The sequence below is a fragment of the Ictidomys tridecemlineatus genome, chromosome 11 (genome assembly GCF_052094955.1).
Source record: "Ictidomys tridecemlineatus isolate mIctTri1 chromosome 11, mIctTri1.hap1, whole genome shotgun sequence".
In the NCBI taxonomy this organism is placed as follows: domain Eukaryota; kingdom Metazoa; phylum Chordata; class Mammalia; order Rodentia; family Sciuridae; genus Ictidomys; species Ictidomys tridecemlineatus.
In genome coordinates this window covers 23,074,016-23,096,044 of record NC_135487.1, presented here as the reverse complement: position 1 = coordinate 23,096,044, position 22,029 = coordinate 23,074,016, and the positions used below count along the sequence as shown (strand labels likewise).

At 44.3% G+C, this 22,029-nt stretch overlaps 1 protein-coding gene and 1 long non-coding RNA gene across 8 annotated transcripts; one reads left to right on the top strand and one right to left on the bottom strand.

Annotated features, from left to right (window-relative positions):
• Positions 1 to 240: 240 nt before the first annotated feature.
• Positions 241 to 20,299, bottom strand: Zscan20 (zinc finger and SCAN domain containing 20). Of its 7 annotated transcripts, none has more exons than XM_021735318.3 (8): positions 20,098 to 20,185; positions 12,195 to 12,713; positions 7,608 to 7,794; positions 7,076 to 7,152; positions 6,701 to 6,782; positions 4,682 to 5,368; positions 3,122 to 3,550; positions 241 to 2,419 (listed from the first exon to the last, which is right to left on the bottom strand). In XM_021735318.3, the coding sequence occupies exons 2-8, from the start codon at positions 12,603 to 12,605 to the stop codon at positions 1,146 to 1,148; spliced, it is 3,147 nt and encodes a 1,048-aa protein (XP_021590993.2). In that variant the 5' UTR covers positions 12,606 to 12,713; positions 20,098 to 20,185; the 3' UTR covers positions 241 to 1,145. The 7 variants fall into 7 exon arrangements, with proteins under 7 accessions (XP_021590993.2, XP_013217745.2, XP_021590996.2 ...); XM_013362291.4 differs by having other exon boundaries at positions 3,122 to 3,547; XM_021735321.3 differs by having other exon boundaries at positions 20,102 to 20,182.
• LOC144367992 (uncharacterized) lies at positions 19,020 to 21,518 on the top strand. The gene is made up of 2 exons (XR_013427700.1): positions 19,020 to 19,508; positions 20,124 to 21,518. It is a non-coding gene; the product is annotated as an uncharacterized LOC144367992 (long non-coding RNA).
• Positions 21,519 to 22,029: the final 511 nt, after the last annotated feature.

Here is a 22,029-nt window from a genome sequence, read left to right as displayed (position 1 = left end):
CTGACCCAAAAAAAGGAGACTTAAACTCTACTTCGTCAATCAGTGTGTAACTAAAGTGTCCCTCGTTGGAAGCACTATCTCACTGGAAGAAGCATCACTTTGGCTTCATATTTTCCCCATCTCAACCCACCCACCTCTCTCACCCTGTGACTATAAAGATGGAAACTCCCATCAAGTGCTTTGACAATAGTTCAGCCACTCAAAACACTTTTCCATTATGAACATTCAGGTCCACTCATCTTTAGGAATTCTCAGCTTTTTTATTTGTTAAAAGGTAAATTCATTAAGTAATCATCACATTTTGAGATCCTGACATCTGTGTTAGCTGCCCTACTAGAAAAGGAAACTCAGTGGAGCACTGGGAAGCACTTCAGATTCTGGGGATACATCTGGCTGAATCCTCCCTCTCTCACTTTCAGATGTGTGACCAATGCAAGTTACTAACTTTCCCAGGCCTCCGTTTTCTCTTCTGGGAAATGAGGAGAAAATCAGTTGCTATCTCCTGGAGCTGAAGTGAGGACTAAATGAGATGATGTCCACAAAGTACCTAGCATAGAGCCTGCCACAAAGCAAATGCTCAGTAAATACTGGCTATTTATGCTATCATACAAAATAAGGATTTTTTAATGATGTTATTGTTGTTCCTACTCCATTGGGTTCACAGTGGACTACTCTACGTCACTGATTCTTAGTTATGCTCCTCTGTCACCAGTCTCAAGGTTTTCCCATAAGGACGTGCCCCAAATGCAAACTGCCACATATGAGAAGCTTCTCTGATGGGGTGTGTATACGTGGACAGTGTGAAGGCCTCTGAGCGAATGACGCGCTGTCAGGGCCACTGATGTAACTCTAATCCCCTAAGTTACCATTCTGGCTCATATATTGATAAAGCTCTTACAAAACAAATATAAGGATAGCCTGAGGATCGTGTAGGTTTTAACAGGAGAAAAACAAATTACTTTGAGAAACAAAGTGCCTTCAATTCTGGATCCTTAGTATTAGTAATTCATCTCTGAATTACCTGGATTTTTACCAAGATTACTCCCTGGGTATACCCCAGGCTTAAAAATTACAAGGTTTCTCTCTAGTGTGCATCTCAGGATCTTGGGATTTGGATATACACGTATCCACTGGGGAGAGGTCTCCTAAGATGCTTTCCCTCCGGCGTGTGTTCTCCGGTGGGCGCTGAAGTGGGAGCTATTGTTGAAGTCTTTGCCACACTCCATGCACTTGTAGGGCTTCTCCCCAGTGTGGATTCTCTGGTGAATGATAAGACTGGAGCTCTGGTTGAAGCATTTCCCACACTCTCTGCACTTGTATGGCTTCTCTCCTGTGTGAATCCTCTGGTGAGTGATGAGGTTGGAACGGTCCCGGAAGAACTTTCCACACTCGAGGCATTTGTAGGGCTTCTCTCCGGTGTGCACCCTCTGGTGTGTGATGAGCTTGGAGCGCTCGCTGAAGCACTTCCCACAGTCCGCACACCTGTATGGCTTCTCCCCCGTGTGGGTTCGCTGGTGGTTGGCCAGGGTGGAGCTCTTGCTGAAGCTCTTTCCACAGTCGGCACACTCGTAGGGCTTCTCTCCCGTGTGGATTCTTTGGTGACTAATGAGGGCGGAGCTCTTGGAGAAGCGCCTCCCACATTCTGAGCACTGATACAGTTTCTCCCCAGGGTTGGCAGCGAGCGGCCCAGGAGAGCTCAAGCTGATACTGACGCTGTGAGGCTGTTCCGAGGTCTCCTCTGTGGAATCCTTCCAGGTAGCACCCCGAGACGGGCTCTGGCCGAGGCTCTCCCCAGGCTCACTACTCTGGTTAGGACTTCCTCCCAAATCAGGACTTCCTCCCAAGTGGATTCTCTGATGCTTCAAAAGGTTTGAGCTCTGGTTGAAGCTTTTCCAACATTCTCCACATTTATAGGGCTTTTCCCCGGTGTGGATTCTCTGGTGGGTGACAAGATTAGAGTGGTCACTAAAGCTTTTCCCACATTCAAGGCATTTGTAGGGCTTCTCTCCAGTGTGGATTCTCTGATGGGTACTGAGGTTGGAGCGGTCACTAAAGCTTTTTCCACATTCCAGGCATTTGTAGGGCTTCTCCCCTGTGTGGGTCCGCTGGTGGGCGATGAAGTGGGAGCTCCTACTGAAGCTTTTCACACATGTATCACACTTGTAGGGTTTCTCCCCGAGGTACAAGCCCTGATGGTCAATGAGTTTTTCCAAGTCCTCCTCAGAGGAACTCTCTTCCCACTGTTCCTGTGGAGGATCTCCCCACACCCCTTCACCTTCGTTTTCATTGTCACTGTCTTCTTCCCAGTCATGAGGGTGGCAAACAGCCTCAGTGCTACACTTTGATAAGGTTCCAGGCAAATGCTCAAAAATGTCCTGCTCTGAAATTTGGTCTTCATCCTCATGCCTCAACTCAAAGCCTGAAAGAATGGACAGAAATGGAGGTTCTGTTAATTCATTAGTTAGCATTTATTTTTGTATCCGTGTCATGTGAATTGTGAATGTGGCTACCATGAATTTGTATCTTATGTCTCACCTAGTGGAAATGTGACTAACATGAAATCATCAAGTTTTTGTGCATGCATGTGTTTCTAAAACTTCTCTCTTTTTTAAAAATATTTTTAGTTGCAGACATACACAATACGTTTATTTTATTTATTTATTTTTATGTGGTTTACCTAGGCAAACGCTCTACCGCTGAGCTGCAACCCCAGCCCTGCAAGTGTTTCTAATCCTGCAAAACTGATGAACACAGTCTGGGACTTGGTAACCCCACCAAGAGAACCATAAGGCCCAGCCCAGCTGCTGGCCAGTCAGCTTCCCTGCCAGCTCCCGGATCTCAATACTCCACAATGAACACTTGCCTCCTCCTAGTACACTCAGTGGATCCTCATGTCATACAAGATTGAATCAATTCTGTAACTGGCCAGATGTATAAGCAAGACTAACCACCTCCTTTGGGGGTTCACACTAAACCACAGACAATAATCAGAGCAAAGCACAAATTCTTTTCTTATTCAATCCCATTCTTTTTAGCTTAGAAACAAAAGAGATATCAAGCCTGGCCCCCCACTTTCCACATGCCTACGGACTTTGTAGATATCCAGTGCCTCCCAGCTTACCTGTGTCTGGAGTTTTAGGATGTGGGGTTGGTGGTTTGATGACAGCTTCATCTGCTATCTCATCCCAGTCCTCCTGGTCATCAACCTTAGTACTTCTCTGCCCAGACCTGGGGAGACCTGTGGCCTCCCCAACAGTCTCCATGGCCCTGACTGAAGTCCGAGCCCTCATCAGGGAGTCCAGTTCCTCATAGAAGGGGCACTTCCCTGGTGGGTGGCTGCTCTTTGCTTTCCGATAGCTTCTAAGGAGGTTTTTGAATCTGTAGCGACACTGCTCCAGTGTCCGCAGGAAGCCCAGTGCACATAGCCGCTCTGCAATGGCCCGATACACCTGGCTGTTCTGGTGACAGGTGCGAAGCTTTTCAGAGAATGGGGACTCACTGAGAATTGCCAGGAAGGCCTTGGTCTCCTCATAGCCCCAGTGCACACCTGCTGTCAGGAGAGAAGAGTTCAGAGGCATTAGATTTAAGGAGATTGCCTAGGTCTTCAGAGATTGGGGTCGCCTGCCCTCTAACCACCTAGATCACCAGCATCTCAGAAACTGTTCAGATGCCCAGAAATACACCAGTGCTTCTCAGGATTATTCTGGAAAAGTTGGCCAGAATACCCTACTCCATCACTTCTAGAAGATCCTATTAACACCTTGAGACTTGCAGAAGGGGCACACTTAGATGGTCGTACTATATCAATTATCAATCCCTTGGCTTCAGCTGACTGGTACCTGGGATTCATGAGATTCTCCCCACATCCAGTCAATACATATCCGCTATTTCCTTTATGAACTCCCCTTTAACAAAGCGTTGATGCTAATAATCCCTGATCATCAGAGGTATCAGTAGATTTCAAATGATCATGCAACAGAGTCCAACTGCAGATGCCTTTTCCTCTCTTGTGGAAGAATAAAAAGGAGACAGCCTAATCTCAGCTCCTCTGCTGGTAAGTGATGTAGCCCAGGGAGGCAGCACAGGAGAAGGAAAACCATATGCAACTAGCAAGCAGGAGCCACAGGCTCTCCTCATACCTCTTCTGTGTGTCTTTAGGTAACATGCTTCATCTCTTAGGCTTCCATGTTTTCACCTTTACAATGACTGGGTGTCTGTCACACAATGACTATTCAAGCAGAGCCTGATTTCTGTTATATCTGTTTGATATTGCAACATTTTTCTTTAAAAGCCTAAATTCACTATCTGTGAAATCACAAGTTGATGTACTCACACATTAAGAGGATGTACTCACACATTATGCGTACTATTAGAATTAAAAGTCCACTAACGTGACACCAATGATCATCTCCATATTACCTGTGACACTTTGGAAAATACTGGACTCTCTCTTCAAGGTCAAGCTTTAAAAGTGTTTGCTTCTCTAAGAAAATTCTGAGCAAGAAGACCTTGTCACGGTAGAAGAGGGTGAAAGTCTGAGGGTGACCCAAGGAGCTTATACCCTAACTCTAGTGCCATCAATCCAGACTCACAGTCTGAGCCCTGACTTCAGGAGCAGCAGCCTGGCTGGTTGGCTAGTGGCAGGGTTGCAATCTACATGGTCAAATCCCCAAGTTCTTACCAATACGACTCTGGAGCAGAGCTCGGCCCCCTGGAATCCTGGGCCTCTGGACAGACCCATCAGTAGCTAGACCAGCACCATTACAATCTTCTGCTGTTTCCTCAGGCTCCCAGCCCCCTTCCTCGGGCTCATCCATCTCTGCGTCACTATCCCCCAGCCTGGGGAGTGCTACTACCTCTCCTGGGCCATTTCTGGCTCTAATGGCTGTCCGAGCCCTCACCAGGGCCTCCAGCTCCTCATAGAAGGGGCATGTTCCTGGAGGGTGGCTGCTCTTGGCTTTCCGATAATTCCGGAGCAAGTTTTTGACTCTGTAGCGACATTGTTCCAGTGTCCGCAGGAAACCCCGTGCCCTTAGCCGCTCTGCAATAGCCCGGTACACCTGGCGGTTCTGATGACAAGTCCGGAGCTTTTCAGAGAAAGGAGACTCACTCAAAATTGCCAGGAAGGTCTTGGTTTCCTCATAACCCCAGTGGACACCTGACACCTTTGTGTCCTCCACATCCCACTGGCACTGTTCTTCCCAAGCCCCTGAGTCCCTCCAGGCCGATGCCTGGGCTGGTTTTGCCTGTTCATTATCCAGGCTATAATTAGCAGTGTTCCTTTTCCCAGAACTTATAGGACTTAGACCCCAAAATTCTGGTCCTTGCTCTTGCTGGGAAGTGATACTTGCTTTTGAAACAGGAACTCCTACACAAAATGAAGAAGAGAAATGACTGAGTAGAAATGACCTGCTGAACACTGTATTTGTCCAAAATGTCCCTGAAATTTATATCCTTTCCCCTAAGAGGCTTCTAAGAGATTCCCATGCTAATCCCCTAATATGTCTGAAGGGTTGAGGAGAAGTAATAGAAATAACAAGACTCAAGCCAGAACAAAAATGCAAGTAACACGATGGCTTTGTTCATTTCCTTTTTTCTTATTATTGTTTTGAAACATATAAAAGAGTGACTATAACTGGTCTACAGATGGACACGTGGCCTAAACTGGCCTCATCAGAATGAATTCCATTGTTGGAGAAAGGATTCTATATGTATGCATGTGGTGAGTCGCTCTCTTGCTAAGAAACATGTGACTCATTCCACAAAACCTTTTTTTCTGCCATCCTCAGGATGGCAGAAAGGATGCAGGTCCATTAGGGCCATGCTGAACTAGTGTGTCCTATGGTTGGAACACTTCCTCCTCTGGACTTGTAATAATGGGAGAAAATAAATGTCCTCCTATTTCAGTTAGGTATGTTTAAAGGACTACTATTACAACAGCTCCCATCCCTGAAGTCTTTAATTAAAATAAATATTTGAAGAAAACTACATCTAAAAAGAGGCTTGAGGGCAATCTAATTCAGCATTTCCCAAAGTTGGTTCCTTTAACACACTAATTCCACCAGATATCATGTATTAAAAAAGTGGGGGCTGGGGGGGCTCCTCTGTGAAGCAAGTAGACAACAAGCTTCTAGTATCTAACTAAAGCAGACCTGTCATGGTCTGTTTCACCCAGTCAGTGTCTAAGTCCCCCCAAGTGATCCCAGGGGAAATGGCTTATTATTATTTGGTTTCTCATGCAGAAGAACTTACAGAGAAAGAAGTCTGTGTTATCACGTGAGCTTCAAGTATTCTAAGGCCTGTGATACTTTTTTCTCACTGTGGTTTAATACGGGTTTCATGGGCTTAATTCACTTGAGTCTGCCCTAAGAGGCAGATCGCATTTGGTTGGAAAAGATGAGATTTCTCAGGCAGCAGGCTAGACAGAGCTGCCACCCCATGCAGAATGTACTGAGGTGCTGGAGGTAATGAGTGCCAACAGGGAAAGCTCGGAGAAACCGCCCTGCTAGCCTCTCTCCAGGTGTACTCTCCCTGCTTTACAATGTTGACTATAAGGACCAAGTCTTCTTCCAACCTCAGAAAATCCAGAGATCACAGAGCTATGATTCTCTCTTAAAGGAGTAGCAGACAACTCTTAGGAAACTGAGTGTACCAGAAAACTGGCATCTTACACCCTGGGGCAGGGCATGTTCTTCCTTACCCAGGCACACACTCTTTCCACAGTCGTCTCCCCGGGGGTCCTTGCAGAACTTCTCAGCATGTTTGCCAGGGCCCAGGGCTTCCTGTGAGATGCATGAAAAGAAGGACCTCAAATATCACTGATCCTTTAAAATAGCCTGAGAACCCTGCCAGACCCCAGGAAAGATCAAGGAAATACAGGGCATCAGGTATGGGACTAGCATCACACGCAGCAGCAAGACCAAGGAGAGGCCCAGTACAGGGTAGAGGGCTCAAAGGCTAACACCCTGTGCCTTATCCCCTTAGCTGGGGGGAGGCCACAGACAAAAGAGGAGCAATGAAGGGTAAGAGCACAGCAGTAGCCATGGCAGGAAGGGAGAATAAAAAAAGAGCCTACCTGGGACTCAGCGGTCACTTCCCAATCTCCAACACTCCCCATCTTTGGGACAGTAGGGACTCGAGGAGTAAGGACAGCTGAGGAAAAGAAAAAGTCTTGGAAACCTAAGTTCTACTTCCCTAAAATCTACCTCCCTTCAGATCTAGTTTTCCAAAGGTCAGACATGGATCAAACTAAGGCTATTCCTGTAGCCAGTGCAGAGGTCACCTTTTACTTCCCTCCAGGGCATGCAGCTCCTCAGCTGCCTTGGGTAATGTGGCACAGGTGAGACCTAACCCTAAGCACTTGTGCTCACCACCCATCCCAGTCCAGCCTATATATGTAGTAGGCATGCTGGCACCATTCAAACACCCTCCTCTGACAGTGCCTTCTTACCTTCCATTATGTGTGTCCCATTAGGCACCATCCTACCCCCTGCCCTTAATTCTCTATGATCATCCTCCCCGAACACTACTCTCTACTGCCCAACCCAACCCTCTACCTTGAGAGAAAAGTCTTTATTCCCTGGTGTTCCCAGATTCTTGGTACTCACCATTCTCTTTCAAGGGCCGTGGTGCCATCTTGGCACTTAGATACTTGGAAAGGTCTGGGCAAGTGTTCTTCATACACTGCTTCTGGGCCTGTCCCTCAGGCCAGGGATCTGCTGGCTGTAGTTTGAGGCTCTGAGATTCTTGAACTGCCTTTGAGGACCTGGTCTCTTCTGCACAAAACTCCAGTTCCTATACACAGATAATTGAAATTCCCAATCACCAATTCAATAAGACCCATTTTGATAAGGCAGACAATGTGGCTTTGAGTATGACTGTGATCCAGGAGTTAATAGGCTTTTTAAGATTTGAAGAGGGCTTCAAATATGATGAGATGAAAGCCTTTAGATTGACTTCAATAAAAAGACCAACATTTATACCATCAAATGAGCACTGGCTTGTTCAACACTGGGTTTCCACTATTCAAAGTATTTTTGACTCAGATATAAATTACATATAATGTTTGTGACATTCAAAAAATTCATAAGCATGAAAATAGTCTTTTTTGTTTTAAAATAATTATAATTATAATGGAATTATGTGACTGAACTCAAGAACAATCCTTTTTTTTTGGTACAGGGGATTGAACTCAGGGGCACTCAACCAATAAGCCATATCCCCAACCTCATTTTGTATTTTAATTAGAGACATGGTCTCACTGAGTTGCTTAGTACCTTGCTAAGTTGCTGAGGCTAGCTTTGAACTCATGATCCTCCTGTCTCAGCCTCCCCAGCTGCTGGGATTACAGGCATATACCACTGCACCCAGCCTCAAGAACAATCTTTGTTCTCAGCCCCAGTTCCTTCAATTACTATCCCTAAGCAAAGATTTTGATGCCAGGGATGATCATTGTAGACACAGAAAAAAGTAGCCTCAAATGACAATGAGGGGGCAAAAACTCAGTCAGACCTCTTGTTTCTAGTCCAGTGATAAGAGCTGAGAAGTTGCCACTTCATCTCAACAACAGGTTATAAGCTGAACAAACTGAAAAATCAATAAGTCTTCTTAGATCCATCAGAGAAGTGAGTCACAAGGCACACCACTACCCTCAAAATTGGAGAAATTAGACAGGTGTATTCAGAGATCACAACTTACTTGAGCAGAAATCTCTGCTGGAATAGTGCCAGGCAGGAAAAACTAATCTGTAATTGATGAATTGCTGAAGGCTCAGTGTAGACAATTCTGAGAGTAAAAGCCCCAGGGCACCCGTCATGGAGGGGAGAGGACATGTGTACTTTTTATGAGTTTTACCTCCAGGAGCTGCACCAGGTCCTCACAGTGAAAGTAAAGAGAAAAATCGCCTCCAGCTTTTGGCAGAGTACAGGAAAAGAACCATTCTGACATATGCCAGCACACTCTGTTCTTCTTAACCAGGCCTGCCCTCAGGATAAACTAGTTTACCAGAGTCTAACCTAACTTACAGAAAGGAAATATCCAACTTCAGCTCCCTCTATTGTTCCACATTCGGATGAGAAACACCCGAATGAAGTCTCCTCAGGGAAAAGAACTTGAGAAGCACTAGTGAAGTTCAGAGTCCAGGGCACAGGCTTACTACAGGACTGAGACCTAATCATAGAACAACAGCATGCTTCCTGCTCTCCTGACACTTTATCACATTATGAAAGGCCTATTTACAATGGTTCCTTTTATTCAGTACCCCATGTCCCCCTTGCAACAACAAAATTACAAAGCATAAAAATCACAGTCTGAAAAGAAAATATTAAGTATCAGAACCAGTCAGATATGAATCTTTAAAATATTAACCTAACTATATCACTAATCACCTCAAATATTATTATTCTAAATGTACCAATTAAAATACAGATTGTTTCAGTGCATCAAAAAACAAGATCCAACTATATGTTGTCTACAGGATACACAGAGATAAAAAGTGAAGGGATGGAAAAAGATATACCAAGCTAACACTAATCAAATGAAAGTGAGGAAAGCTATATTAATTTCAGACATAGCAGACTTTAGAGCAAGAAAAATTACCAAGGATAAAGAGTGGCATTACAAAATGATACAAAGGTCAGTACCCTAAGAAAAAGTAACAATACTTATTGCACATAAAGATACACATATACTTAGTCCTAAATGCTCCTAACAAAGCATATGTGAGGCAAAAAACTGACAGAACTATAGGAGAAATAGATTAATCCATTACTACAGTAGGAGACTTTAAAATCCCTCCATGAAAGGAGAGAACCAGCAGGCAGAAAATTAATAAAGACAACATTGAACTAAACAGCACTACAAGGGTAGTAGGACACATGAATGGAATAAAATAGAAGAGATATAATGGACATCTTATAAAGTACTTTATCTAACATCAGCAGAATACACATTCTCCTCAAGCTCACATGAAACATTTATTCACTAGGACAGACAACAATCTGGGTCTTAAAAACACATCATAATAAGTCTAAAAAGAATGGAATCACACAACACTTATTCTCAGACCACAATGTAATTAAACTAGAAATCAGCAACAGAAAGCTGGAAAATCCCAAAATATTTGGAGATCAAACAACATATATCTAAATAATACACAGGTCAATGAAGAAATAGCAAAGAGAATCTTAAAATATTTTGAACTAAATGAAAATGAAAATATAACTTATGAAAATTTGTAGGATACATCAAAAGCAGTGCTTAGAGGGACATTTATAGCACTATATGCATATATCAGGATAAAAGAAACATCTAACATCAAAAATCTAGATTTCATTTTAGGAAACTAGAAAAAGAAAAGAATCTAAAATAAGCAGAAGAAAAGAAATACTAAAAATTAGAGCATAAATCAATGAAATTAAAGACAGGAAGAGAAAAATCCAAAAAAACAAAAGTTGGTTCTTTGAAAACATTGGTAACACCAGTTAAGTGTTTAATCAGGCTAATAAAATAAAGGCTCAAGGCACAAATTACTAATATCAGAAATGAAAGAGAGGACATCACTACAGGTGTCATGGACATTAAAAGGATAATAAGGGACAGACAACAATCATAATAAGTCTAAAAGAATGGAATTATACAACCCAATACCTTCCTTTTCTCAATCTTAGAAATAGTTCAACCTTTGATCAGCTCATAGGAGCATTAATCTGAGAACCTTCGGTCTAGTCCAACCTCTGATTTTACAGATGAAGAATCAAAAAAGACCTAGATTTAAAACAATTCTCATCTCTTGATATCAGGTTCTACATATACCAGCTCTGAAGTCCTAAAATTTCTTTTGTTTTTTCACTGCCATTTAAGATAAATAGCTATATTCTTTAAAAGAAATATGAGAAGGAAATATACTAAAACTAAGCACACTCTCATACTTAGTTCTGTAACTTTAAGATTCTCTTTGTATTTTCAATTCATTTCCTGAATTTGCTGTTGGAATCCCAAGTGCAAAGCCACAGACCTTAACTCGTTCTTCCTCTGAACTCACATCTTTCAGTATGTTATGGTTTAAATGTGAAGAAAGCCCCTGCCATTTACAAGGATATATTCTCAAACCTAGAACTTTCCCAGTGAAGTGTGGTTAGCACATCACAAGCATTTCTGACTATAACCAGTGGAAAGCAACAGGGTTGTATTTAGGTGAGTGTTCTGGATGGATGACACAGACACAGCCAGCTCAAGGACCTGTTCTACATATGCCAGCTTCAACGCAGTATCCAAAATCCATGTCATAGCAAAATTTTATTTACACACACACACACACACACACACACACACACACACACATTTGTCATTGTCTATAAATTGTTGAGACTGTAATGTTAGATCCACAATACTTTCACTTTTCTTAGTGTTACCATTTAGCTATATATAAATATAGACAAATCACTTACTTCTCTTTCTGATAACCAATTTGGAAAATGAAACCTATTAGTTCCTACCTTATTAGACTGCTGGGTTGATTAGATGAGGGATACATACAAAAAGCCTAGAACAGAGTCTGATACACAATGAGCACCCACAAAATGTCATTTAATAGTTCATCTGAGCCTCACAACTGAGAGGTATTTTAATTCCCACAGACTGCAGATGAAGCAATCTGTCTGTAGTAGAAAGAAAAATGGAACTCTGGAACCCAAAGATCTGAGTGGAGGCTCTAGTGAGCCATCAGACTTTTGGGGCCTTAGTTCAAACTATAAAGTGAGAACAATAATACTATTTCTGTCTACTTACATCACTGCCCTAAGCATCCAGAGAGGTCACATATGTAAAAAGATAGTGCTAAAACATGAAACGTAACACTGCACCAACTGGGAGGCAGTTTGGAGTGGTCAGGTGTGCAGGCTTTACAGTCCGAATGTCCAAGTTCAAAATCTAGAAGCTGTATGATCCAGAACGAATTACCTATCTTTTCTCTGCCTCTGTTTCCTCACTGGTAAAATTAGAATGATAGCACCTATCTTATTAAACTGTTGACAAGACTAAGTTAGTACATGTAAAGCAATTAGAATAGCACCTGCTATATAGTAGTGATCAATAAATGTCAGTTGCTCAAGAATTATTTTTGGCAATTATTAACCTAGTCTCAGCCCCACTGCCTTGCCTAGCTGGCTTCTCAGAGAACAGACTATTTGCCTCACCTGCTGTCCTGCAGCCCGGGCCTCTCGGTGCCAATCCTCCACCAGGGCCACGGCCTCCTCCCCATTCTGAGGATGGCGTGCCTGCACCCAGGTCTGCACCTCAATGGGTAAGATAGTCAGGAACTGCTCTAGCACCAGCAGCTCCAGGATTTGCTCTTTGAGGCGGACCTCTGGCCTCAGCCAATGACAGCAGAGAGCCCACAGCTGGCTGAAGGCCTCATGGGGTCCAGCTGCATCGCTATATTGGAACTGCCTGAAGCGCTGGCGGGAGGCCTCAGGGCCAAGGTCATGGTCCTTCTCCCGATGCTTGGATTCTGATCCCCATGTGTCCTCCTCCAGTTTCACAATAAGGAGGTCTTCAGGCTCTGGACTGGGACAGGCCTGGGCCTCAGATTCCAGGGCCACAGCCATCTTCTGGCCAGGATGCCTCACGTCAAATGGGCTGCCCTTGTCCAATGACTTCCTGAATCTGGAGTATATCCTTCAAAGGTCTCCTGAGTGAAGGACTATTCCCCAAGGCTGTGAAGGTAGAAAATACAGAGAAGTGAGTGGGCGAGAGGACTCAGAAGCCTCACTTTGCTCACTTCCCCCACACATTCCACCACCTTTGCAAGGCACCTGGGCACTAAGAGACGCTCCCTTCCCACAGGCAGAAAGCGAGACCATGATCTGGCACCACGCCAGCAGCAGCACTTTGGAGGAAGACAGCACAGTGTTAAGTCCTTTGGGACATGCCTAAATGCCCCAGCCTAGCAACCCAGGCCTCCATGACCTGGCCTACCCTTCTTCCCTTCTACACATGTCCAAAGTCTAACGTTCCTTCAAGTTGGGTTCCAAATGTCACCCCCTTCATAAGGCCTTTCATTCTGAGCCTTAAAACTTGGCACTGCTCTAAAGATGCTCTCCTCACAAAATCCCTCTCTACATTCCCCACTGGTCACCCCATCCATTTGTCATTATTCGGCATTTCTAAACTAATGACTCTCAAACTCCAGACAGGACTATCTCTAGATCTCCAGCCCCCCCACATCCAAATATCTACATGACATTTCCACTTGAGTGTTTCTTAGGTACCTAAAATTCAATGGGTCAAAAAAATTCATTTTCTCCTGCAAACCTGTCCATCTTCTGCAGTTCCTCATGCAGTGAAGGCACCACCTTCCATCAAGTTACCTACATCAGAAACCTCACCATCCTCTTTCTCCAATATGCCCCAACCAATTCATCAGCAAGCTGTGTCCACTTGGCATCTACCTCCCCAATACCATCACCTCAGTCCAGAGAATCATCAAGTCTTCCACTTGATCAGCTTCTCAACTAATGGCTCTCCCCCACTCTCCACCCCAACCCCCGATTTGTTCTCTGTACAACTACCAGTCTAGGTCAAAATATGACCATGTCAATTCCATACTAAACTCCTTTCCATGATCTCCTTTACCTTTAGGAGACCATGTAAACCTTGCCCATGTCTCCAACCTCATCTCTTTCCCAAGCTCCCACCAGTCAGAGTGTTCCAGCTGTGCAACCTGCAGTTCCCACAACCTGCTGCTCTAGGAGCCTGCCTATGCTGTGGTCTCCTTTGTGAAGTTTCCTCCTCTTCTTCGCCTAGCCAAGTCTCTGCTTAAACTGCACTTGCTCCATGAGGCCTTCCCTCTTCCCTGAAACAACATTCCATCCTCAGCCACAAACTTCCATAGCACCTTGTTTTCTCCTCCATGAACCTGATCATCCTTTACTGCAACTACCTTACTTACTAGATCATAAGTTTCAGAGGCTTTAGTACAGTGCTCAGCACAGAGGACACAATGAAGTCATAAATGCTTAATGACAATGGTGTGTCATGAAGCAAGGATTACAACTAATGCCTTTCTGTGCATAATAAATAAAGAACAAATGACCTTCCTCCTCATGCCAGAAGGACTTCCTTTCTCCTCTTTAGTTCCATCCCTCCATGACACTTACCACTTTCTACACTGTATTAAAGGGATGTATGCACATGTGTCTCCAAGGAGATTACAGCCTCCCTCATGACACCATGCTGGATTGTCTGAGAAAATGAGCTCTTTGTGACAAGTCCAGATGACATAAATCATTCCTCTTCAAAGGAGGCTATTGGCTGCTCCCAAATGGAGTGAAGGGAGGGTGGCATTTTATATTTTAGACCTTCTGACTGGGCTGTTCCTACTTATGACAAGCCCCATTAGACTGTATTACTAGGACCAATATGATTCTTACTCAATTCTGTATCTACAATGCCCCAAACAGCACGATAAACATGCTAAAAACTAAAGGCTTATCTTAAAGACCTCCACATACTTAGCAAGAAGCTAGAACAACAACTCATGGCTACCTGGCAACATCTGAGTCATCCATCAGTACCAACCCAAACGTCACTTTCTTTGATTAGAGTTCCTTCACATGCCGTTGTCATGCCCCACTCCCATCCCCACTCTCTAAAAATTGTCTCCTTGATCCTCTGTTCCCAAAGAGGCTGGTATATACCTCTACAACATGTTATCCTACATTAATATAGTTACCTGTTCCTACATATGACAATCCCATTAGACTGTATTACTAGGATCAATATGATTCTTACTCAATTCTGTATCTACAATGCCCAAAACAGCACTTGATAAACAGGGTACTTCAGTCAGCCTTTCACTGCTATGATTCAGAAGTCCCAAACAAGAACAGCTTAGAGGAGAAATAGTTTATTTTGGCTCATAGTTTCAGTCCACAGTCAGCCAGTTCTATAGCTCTGGGCCCAAGGTAAGGCAGAACATCTTGGAGGAGAGGTGTGGCAGAAAAAAAAAAAAACAGCTCAGAAAAGGGCAATCAGGAAGTAGAAAGAGAGCTCTGCTCACTAGGGACAAAATATAAACCCCAAAGGCACACCCCCAGTGACCTACTTCCTCCAGCCACACCCTGCCTGCCTACAGTTACTACCCAGTTAATCCATCAGTGCAGATTAATCCACTGATTAGGTTACAGCTCTCATAATCTAATTGTTTCACCTCTGAACACTCTTTCATTGTCTCACGCATGAGCTTTGGGGGACACCTCATATCCAAACCATAACATGGGGCCATTAAAAAGTTTTACCATTAAAATGGTAAATCTGGTATATCAAAGCCTAATGGCGGCCAGGCACATCTTAGCAACTCAGGAGGCTGAGGCAAGAGGATCCACAAATTCAAAGCCAGCCTTAGCAATAGTGAGGTGCTAAGTAACTCAGTGAAATCCTGTCTCTAAATAAAATATAAAATAGGGCTGGGCTCAGTGGTTGAGTGTCCCTGAGTTCAATCCCAGTTACCCTCACCCCCCACCCCCACCCCCCAAAAAATGGGGACTGGAGATGTAGCTCAGCAATAAAGTGCTTGCCTAGTACATGTGAAGTCCTGGGTTTCATCTAGCACCACAAGAAGGTGGGGTTGGGGGGCCTAAGGAGCCATGGAGGGTCTTTTGTTTATATTAAAAAATTAACCTGGGCTGGGGTTGAGGCTCAGTGGCAGAGCACTTGCCTTGCAAATGTGAGGCACTGGGTTCATTCCTCAGTATCACATAAAAATAAACAAAATAAAGATATTGTGTCCATGTACAACTAAAAAAAAATTTAAAAAAGAATTAACCTTTCATGATTTTTTTAAGACCATAGCCTTACTGCTGCACACAAGTCTAAACACATTTCTGTCACTGTCTCACCCAAGAACTAACTCACCAGGCATTCACATAGTACCCAGTGTGTACCCTGCACTGCAATGGGAGCTAGAAGAGATCTGCCAGGAGCTAGGACAGACAGTCCCTGCATTCATGAAAGCTGCAGTGTAGTAAGAAACAATGAGTAAGCAACCAAAGAAATTTGTGCTCCTGCATAAAAAGGCAACACAACAGGCAACTGGTAGTCCTATAGGGCCCAAAGCCCTGAGTTTCAAATAATTGGTACTTTCTTTTGGGAAGACTTGCAATTCCCAAGGTTAGTTTCAAACAGAAATTAGAAAGACAAGGTCCACACTCAACCTTTTCCACTCCTTAGACAAATATGGATAGCAGCCTACTGTGGGGAGAGGGAGGTCAACAGCCAACAGTAGGGTGACTCACACAGATAACCAAGAGAAATGGACGAGGCCATTCCTCAGTTCTGGAGCTTCCCAGGAATATTCAGGATATCCCCCCCAGGATCAACAACCTTTAAGAGTATACACTTGCCCAGTGCCAAAGTGTTCCACGTTCACATTCTCACCCATTCTTCCAGGCAAGGAAGTGGAGAGTTTGAGCTGCATTCCACGGAACTGTAACTTCTACTTAGACCAGAAAGAGAGCAAGAGCATAATTCAATAGTGCAGCCAGTTCCATCCACCACATCTGTTCCAGAGTGGGCACATGGTGATGATACCCATGACTATGCTACTCCCAGGGCAAATCTTAATTCTCTGAAGCCTCTGTCCACTGAGAATGAGTCTCCGGAGTATCTTTCATACAGCACAGTCCCTACACAAGCCAACTCTTTTCTTGTAAGGTTCACGCAAGAAAACCCAGCTGTGCTGGTTCAAAGTGCATTGGCTTCTGAAACGGCTCCTTACCAAAGGATTTTCAAGCTGTCATTCAAGGCAAAATGTGATTTTCACCTTCTGTGAAGATTTCAGAATGTAATTCTCTGATACAGTAGGATTCCACTATATCCTCAATAACATACAGGAAAACTCTGTCTCTACAAAAAAGATTCATGTAAGATTACATAACTAGCAAGTAACCAATAGATGTGTCATCTTCTCACAGATCCTGGCACCAGATAGCAGAGCTCGGACCCAGGCCCACATCTGTTCTCTCTTTTCTTAACCACATCACATGGCTGCCTATGTCTGCTAGTCATCCAAATTCCTGAGGATATGGTATGGAGAGAAGACCATGAAGGTAGAAGCAGGTAGACTGGGGTTCTACTTCCATTCCTGCCACTTATCAGCCGTGTCACTTCAAACAAGTCAGGAAGCTCCTGCAGCTGCCCATCCAGGTTGCAGCTTACAGTCTGGTCCTATTCAGTAGTTGTCCCAGGTTTGCTCAATAGTGTGATGCAGGTAGAACAAGACATAGCAGGGAAATCAGAATCAGTGGGTATGAGTTTAACTGGCTGCAGAGACCTGGCAACACAAATGAGTGAATGGGTGAAGGGAACTGGATAGGCCCAGGGGGAATATAGACCCAGGGTGTTCCTACACTTTCCAATTTTTCCAAGAGAAGCTAGAACTCTGGATTTTTAATGTCAAAACTGTTATGATTTAGATATGAGGTGTACCCCAAAAGCTCATGTGTGAGGCAATGCAAGACTGTTCAGAAGTGAAATGATGAGTTGTAACAATCAGTGAATTAATCCATTGATATGGATTAACAGGTGGTAACCAGGTAGGGTGTGGCTGGGCAAAGTAGGTCACTAGGGACATGACTCTGAGGTTTATATTTTGATCCTGGTGACCAGCTAGCTAGCTCATGCACTCTTCACTCACTCTCCCTGCCTTCTCTCCTTCCTGTGCTCCCTCCCTCTCTGCTTCCTGGTTGCCACTCCTGAGCTATTTTCCTCTGCCACACCCTTCCACCCTGGTGTTTTGCCTCACTCAAGCCCAAAGCAATGGAGTCAGGTGACTGTGAACTGAACCCCTCAAACTGTGAGCCAAAATTAACTTTTTCTCCTTTAAATTGTTCTTGTCAGATATTCTGGTCATATAAATGCTGACTTAAACAACAACCAACTCAAAACTGCTTCAAATACCATGAGAATTAAATAAAGTATGATGGCAGACTTCATTCAGAAGGCTGCCACTTTGCCAGCTTTCAACTAGATGATCTGAAAGGTCTCTTCCAATATCCAGGAAGACCTAGAAAGAGCACAGATTCTCCCAAGTGATGAGGGAGAAGTGCTGATGGTCATCAAAACCAGGATCCTTTTACAAACACAAGGGAGCTGAGAAGCACCTTGGCTCCGGAGGCAGAGCCTGGATGTGAACATGAGAAGCCCACACATTGGGGCTGGGGATGTGGCTCAAGCGGTAGCGTGCTCGCCTGGCATGCGTGCGGGCCCAGGTTCGATCCTCAGCACCACATACAAACAAAGATGTTGTATCTGCCGAGAATTGAAAAATAAATATTAAAATTCTCAAAAAAAAAAAAAGAGAAGCCCACACAAGGAATGTTAGGATGGGATCTTCCAACAGAAAGAAACAAAGGGCTCCCAAGGGATGTCATGTCCATTAGACTAATGGCCCAAACTGTGGCATAACGCAGGCTGACCTCACAGTTAGGGATTTAAACCAGGGATGGCAAATAGGTGTCATTTAAAGCACCAATTTTAATCAACTTAACTGGCTGCCTCAAGTAATGTGCCGAGGAATATGAGATCCACAGGAGTATGTGCTGTGACCAGTTAGCCATGACAGGGACACAAGAAGAGGAAGTGATAGCACATAATCCATGTATTTGGCACCCCTAGCTTAAATTTCCACTGCTATTGAATCGGCCTCAGCTTTCAAAAGCCAGACCCAACAGGCAGGAGAAGACTAAATCTCATGTCACTGGAAATCCACTGAAAGTAGCAGTCTTCAAGCCTAGCATAATAAAGCTTACCCCCAATGGCCTCTATTCACACATTCACCAAGTATTTACTGATTTACTTGATTTATATCAAGAGTTCACTGCTCTGAGCAAGCAATGGGGAAATGAAATGACTCAGACATTGTTCCCATCCTGGACATGCTCAGTCTAATGGAAGACCAAAAAAAAAAAAAAAAGTCACAGATAATTAAATCAAACGAGGTCAATACAGTGAGAGGGGTTATGGGAGCTGGAGGTTGGAGATGACTTAATCTGCTTAAAGGAACTGAACAAAGTAACAGTTGAGTTGGTTCTTGAAGGAAGAGTGGTTCTCTTGGCAGAGAATTGGGTGGAAGGATATATTCTAAGTAGAGAGAACAGCATACATAATGGTGGAAAATCAAATAGCCTGCCAAGGACACGCAGAAAACCTTGATAAACCTGTAGCAAAGGTTACGCTGCCAAAGGGAGTTTATGAAGGGTCCAGAATATCAGACTGTATGGACTTAATTCAACACGTGATGGTTTTTAAAGCAGGAGAAAGTATAATCAGATTTGCGGGTTAAATACATCACACCAGCTGCAATGTATCTGTCCATTCTGGGGAAGTGAAAAGGTGAAGGCTTCTGCAGATACCCTGACAAGAAAGGGGCAGATTCTAGACATCAAAGAAACTCAAAGATTCGTGGATGTGGAAGAACTCAAGTGGAATGAACCAGCGGGTGAAGCAAGCAGGTAGGTAAGTAGGCAGGCAGGTAGGTAAAGTGGATGATGGTGCCATTCACTCCTATCAGGCCTAAGGAAAGTGCAGGTTTAGTCAGGACACAATAGCCGTCCGTCCCCCGCCCCCCGCCCCGCCCCTGGGTTCTAGAGGGAACCACCAATCGAGGATATCAAATTGCGTGTGTTTGTCCCAGACGGGTAGGTGGAGAAGGAAACTATTTTTACTGTCGGGCTCCCAGCTCTGGCCTCTAATCTTCACTTCTTGCCAGGGCCCCAGAACCCTCTATCGTCCCCTCTGTGCTCTCCAGACCCTCAAGTGACTCTCGCACCTCCCAAACCTCCCTCTGCCGCCTACCCTACAGACCTTTCTAACCCCCGCCTCACTCCCAGGGCCCTCCACGTCCCTCCTCATCTCCGACCCCTCTATGACCCGTCCCATCTCCGGACGCTGCATCTTCTGACCGCCCCTCACCCGCCAACCCCACACCTACGCTTCTATCTCCCCGCTCTCCTTCCCCGGCCCCCTGTAACACCACCACCTCCTAAGCTTCCAGCCCAGTGCCTGAGCCTCAGCTGCCCCCGCCCCGCCACCCGGACTCACCCACCAAGACACCCACTTCACAACAGGGCGGAAGTGCTCCAGAACTCGCGCAAGGGATTCTGGGACGCGGAGTCCGGACCGGGCCACCCCAGAAATGGAGCGTCTAGGACTACAACTCCCAGAAGAAACCGCGCGAGAGCGCCAGTGGCTCCCTCTGATTGCAGCCTTTCGGATGATGTCAGCCAATCGATGTGTCATCTTCTCGCGGATCCTGGCACCGGAACAAATCGGAACAGGGCCCATGCCTGGGGGCGTGGCCTGCTTCAATCCTGACCCTTTCCGTTGGCTCCGAGATAGAAGCACCGCCCAGTAGGCGGGCACTGGTGCAAAGGGGGCGGGGTCTGTTGAAAGAACTGAGCGACCTCTAGACGCGGAGAGATCAATGCAAGAAACAATATGAAATAAGCAAAGGGGTGGCTAGAGATGAATAGACCGTTTGTTGGGCAATAGAGAAACAGTTGTAGGTTCCATTTTCACAGGTATGTCGTGTGGCTTTGGATGAATTCTGAACGTGTAAAATGTAGGACAATAATAACATCCATGTCACAGGATTTATGTGAGGCTTCATGAGACAATACGATTAGCTCAAGGACCAGCGGGCCTAATAATGCACAGTGAATGTTAGCCATTATTATGCAAATCCGTTTGTACAGAGCTTGACACTTCGTGGGTGTCAGAGCAATGTTAATCATTATTACAGAATAATCTTAATATGTAGTTGCTTTGTACCATTGTGAATAGTTCAAGGTAAGAGCAATCTAATATGGAGCTGAGAATATGGGTTTTATAGTCAGACATGGATACAAATCCCAGCCCCAACTACTTCCTAGCGATGTAGTCTTGAACAAATTCTGCATCACTTTTGTCTTCAGTTTTTCCATATATAAAATGCAGGTAATATAACAGAACCTACATCATGGATTGTTGAACAGATTAAAAGAGATGACGTGGGTAAAGAAGGGTCTCTATAGTCCGGCTGCTTTTGTCCAAAACGTATTATTTTCAAATGTAAGGTGCACATCTTGCTATTTTTTTTCTTATTTGTGAAACTTTAGGCAAATTATTTAACCTCTTTATGTCTCAATTTCCTCATCTGGAAAATGGGAATGATAACAATGGTATCTTCTTGATAGAGTTGTCGAGAGTATTAAATAGGAGAAAGGATGTAACAAGTCTGGTACACAAAAAGTTTAATAACCAGTAACCATTATTATTTTGTTAATAGCTATAAGGTGTGGGGTAAATTAACAGTACCTAGCATATGACAGAGGCTTACTGTTAGCTAGTGTTAAAACTAGGGGAAATCCATATCTTAGTTTTAATGACCCAGTTCAAATTCCTTGTCCTCCGTAAACCATGTACCAACTTATTTATAATGATGTCTGTTGTGAATTTACTCAGTAAATGTAATACTAACAGTCCTCATTGCTGAAGTCTCACAACATCCCTGTGTGTTTGATAGAGTTGCCCGCAATTTGGGAGTGGGGTCTTAGAGAAATGAAGTAACCTACTCAAGAATGCATGAGTACTAAGTACCAGGGTTGGAATTTGACCCCCTGTGTATGTGCCTACAAAGACCTCCTCTCTGACATTTCAAGAGGAAGAGACCTCAGACAAAGGGAAGCCTCATGGGATAGACAGAATATGGGGTGCTGGGTGGGCCAGAGACATTTGAGAGAGTGTCAGGATCTGAAGCTGAAAGATGGTTTTTCAGGGTCAAGTAAAGTCATCTTCTGCACCTGCCTTGAAGCGAAAGAATGGAAGTGAGTATGCAGAAAGTGAAATACACCGTTAGGACACAAGAGGGCGCCCCTTGCCCTAAATCCAGTAATTGTTCTATAGCTTCCCTTAGCTTTTAGGTAATAAAAGCCAGGCATTTTACAAAAAAAAAGTAAAGTTCCCAGTTTCCACAGCTTAGTCCCTAAGAAAGTC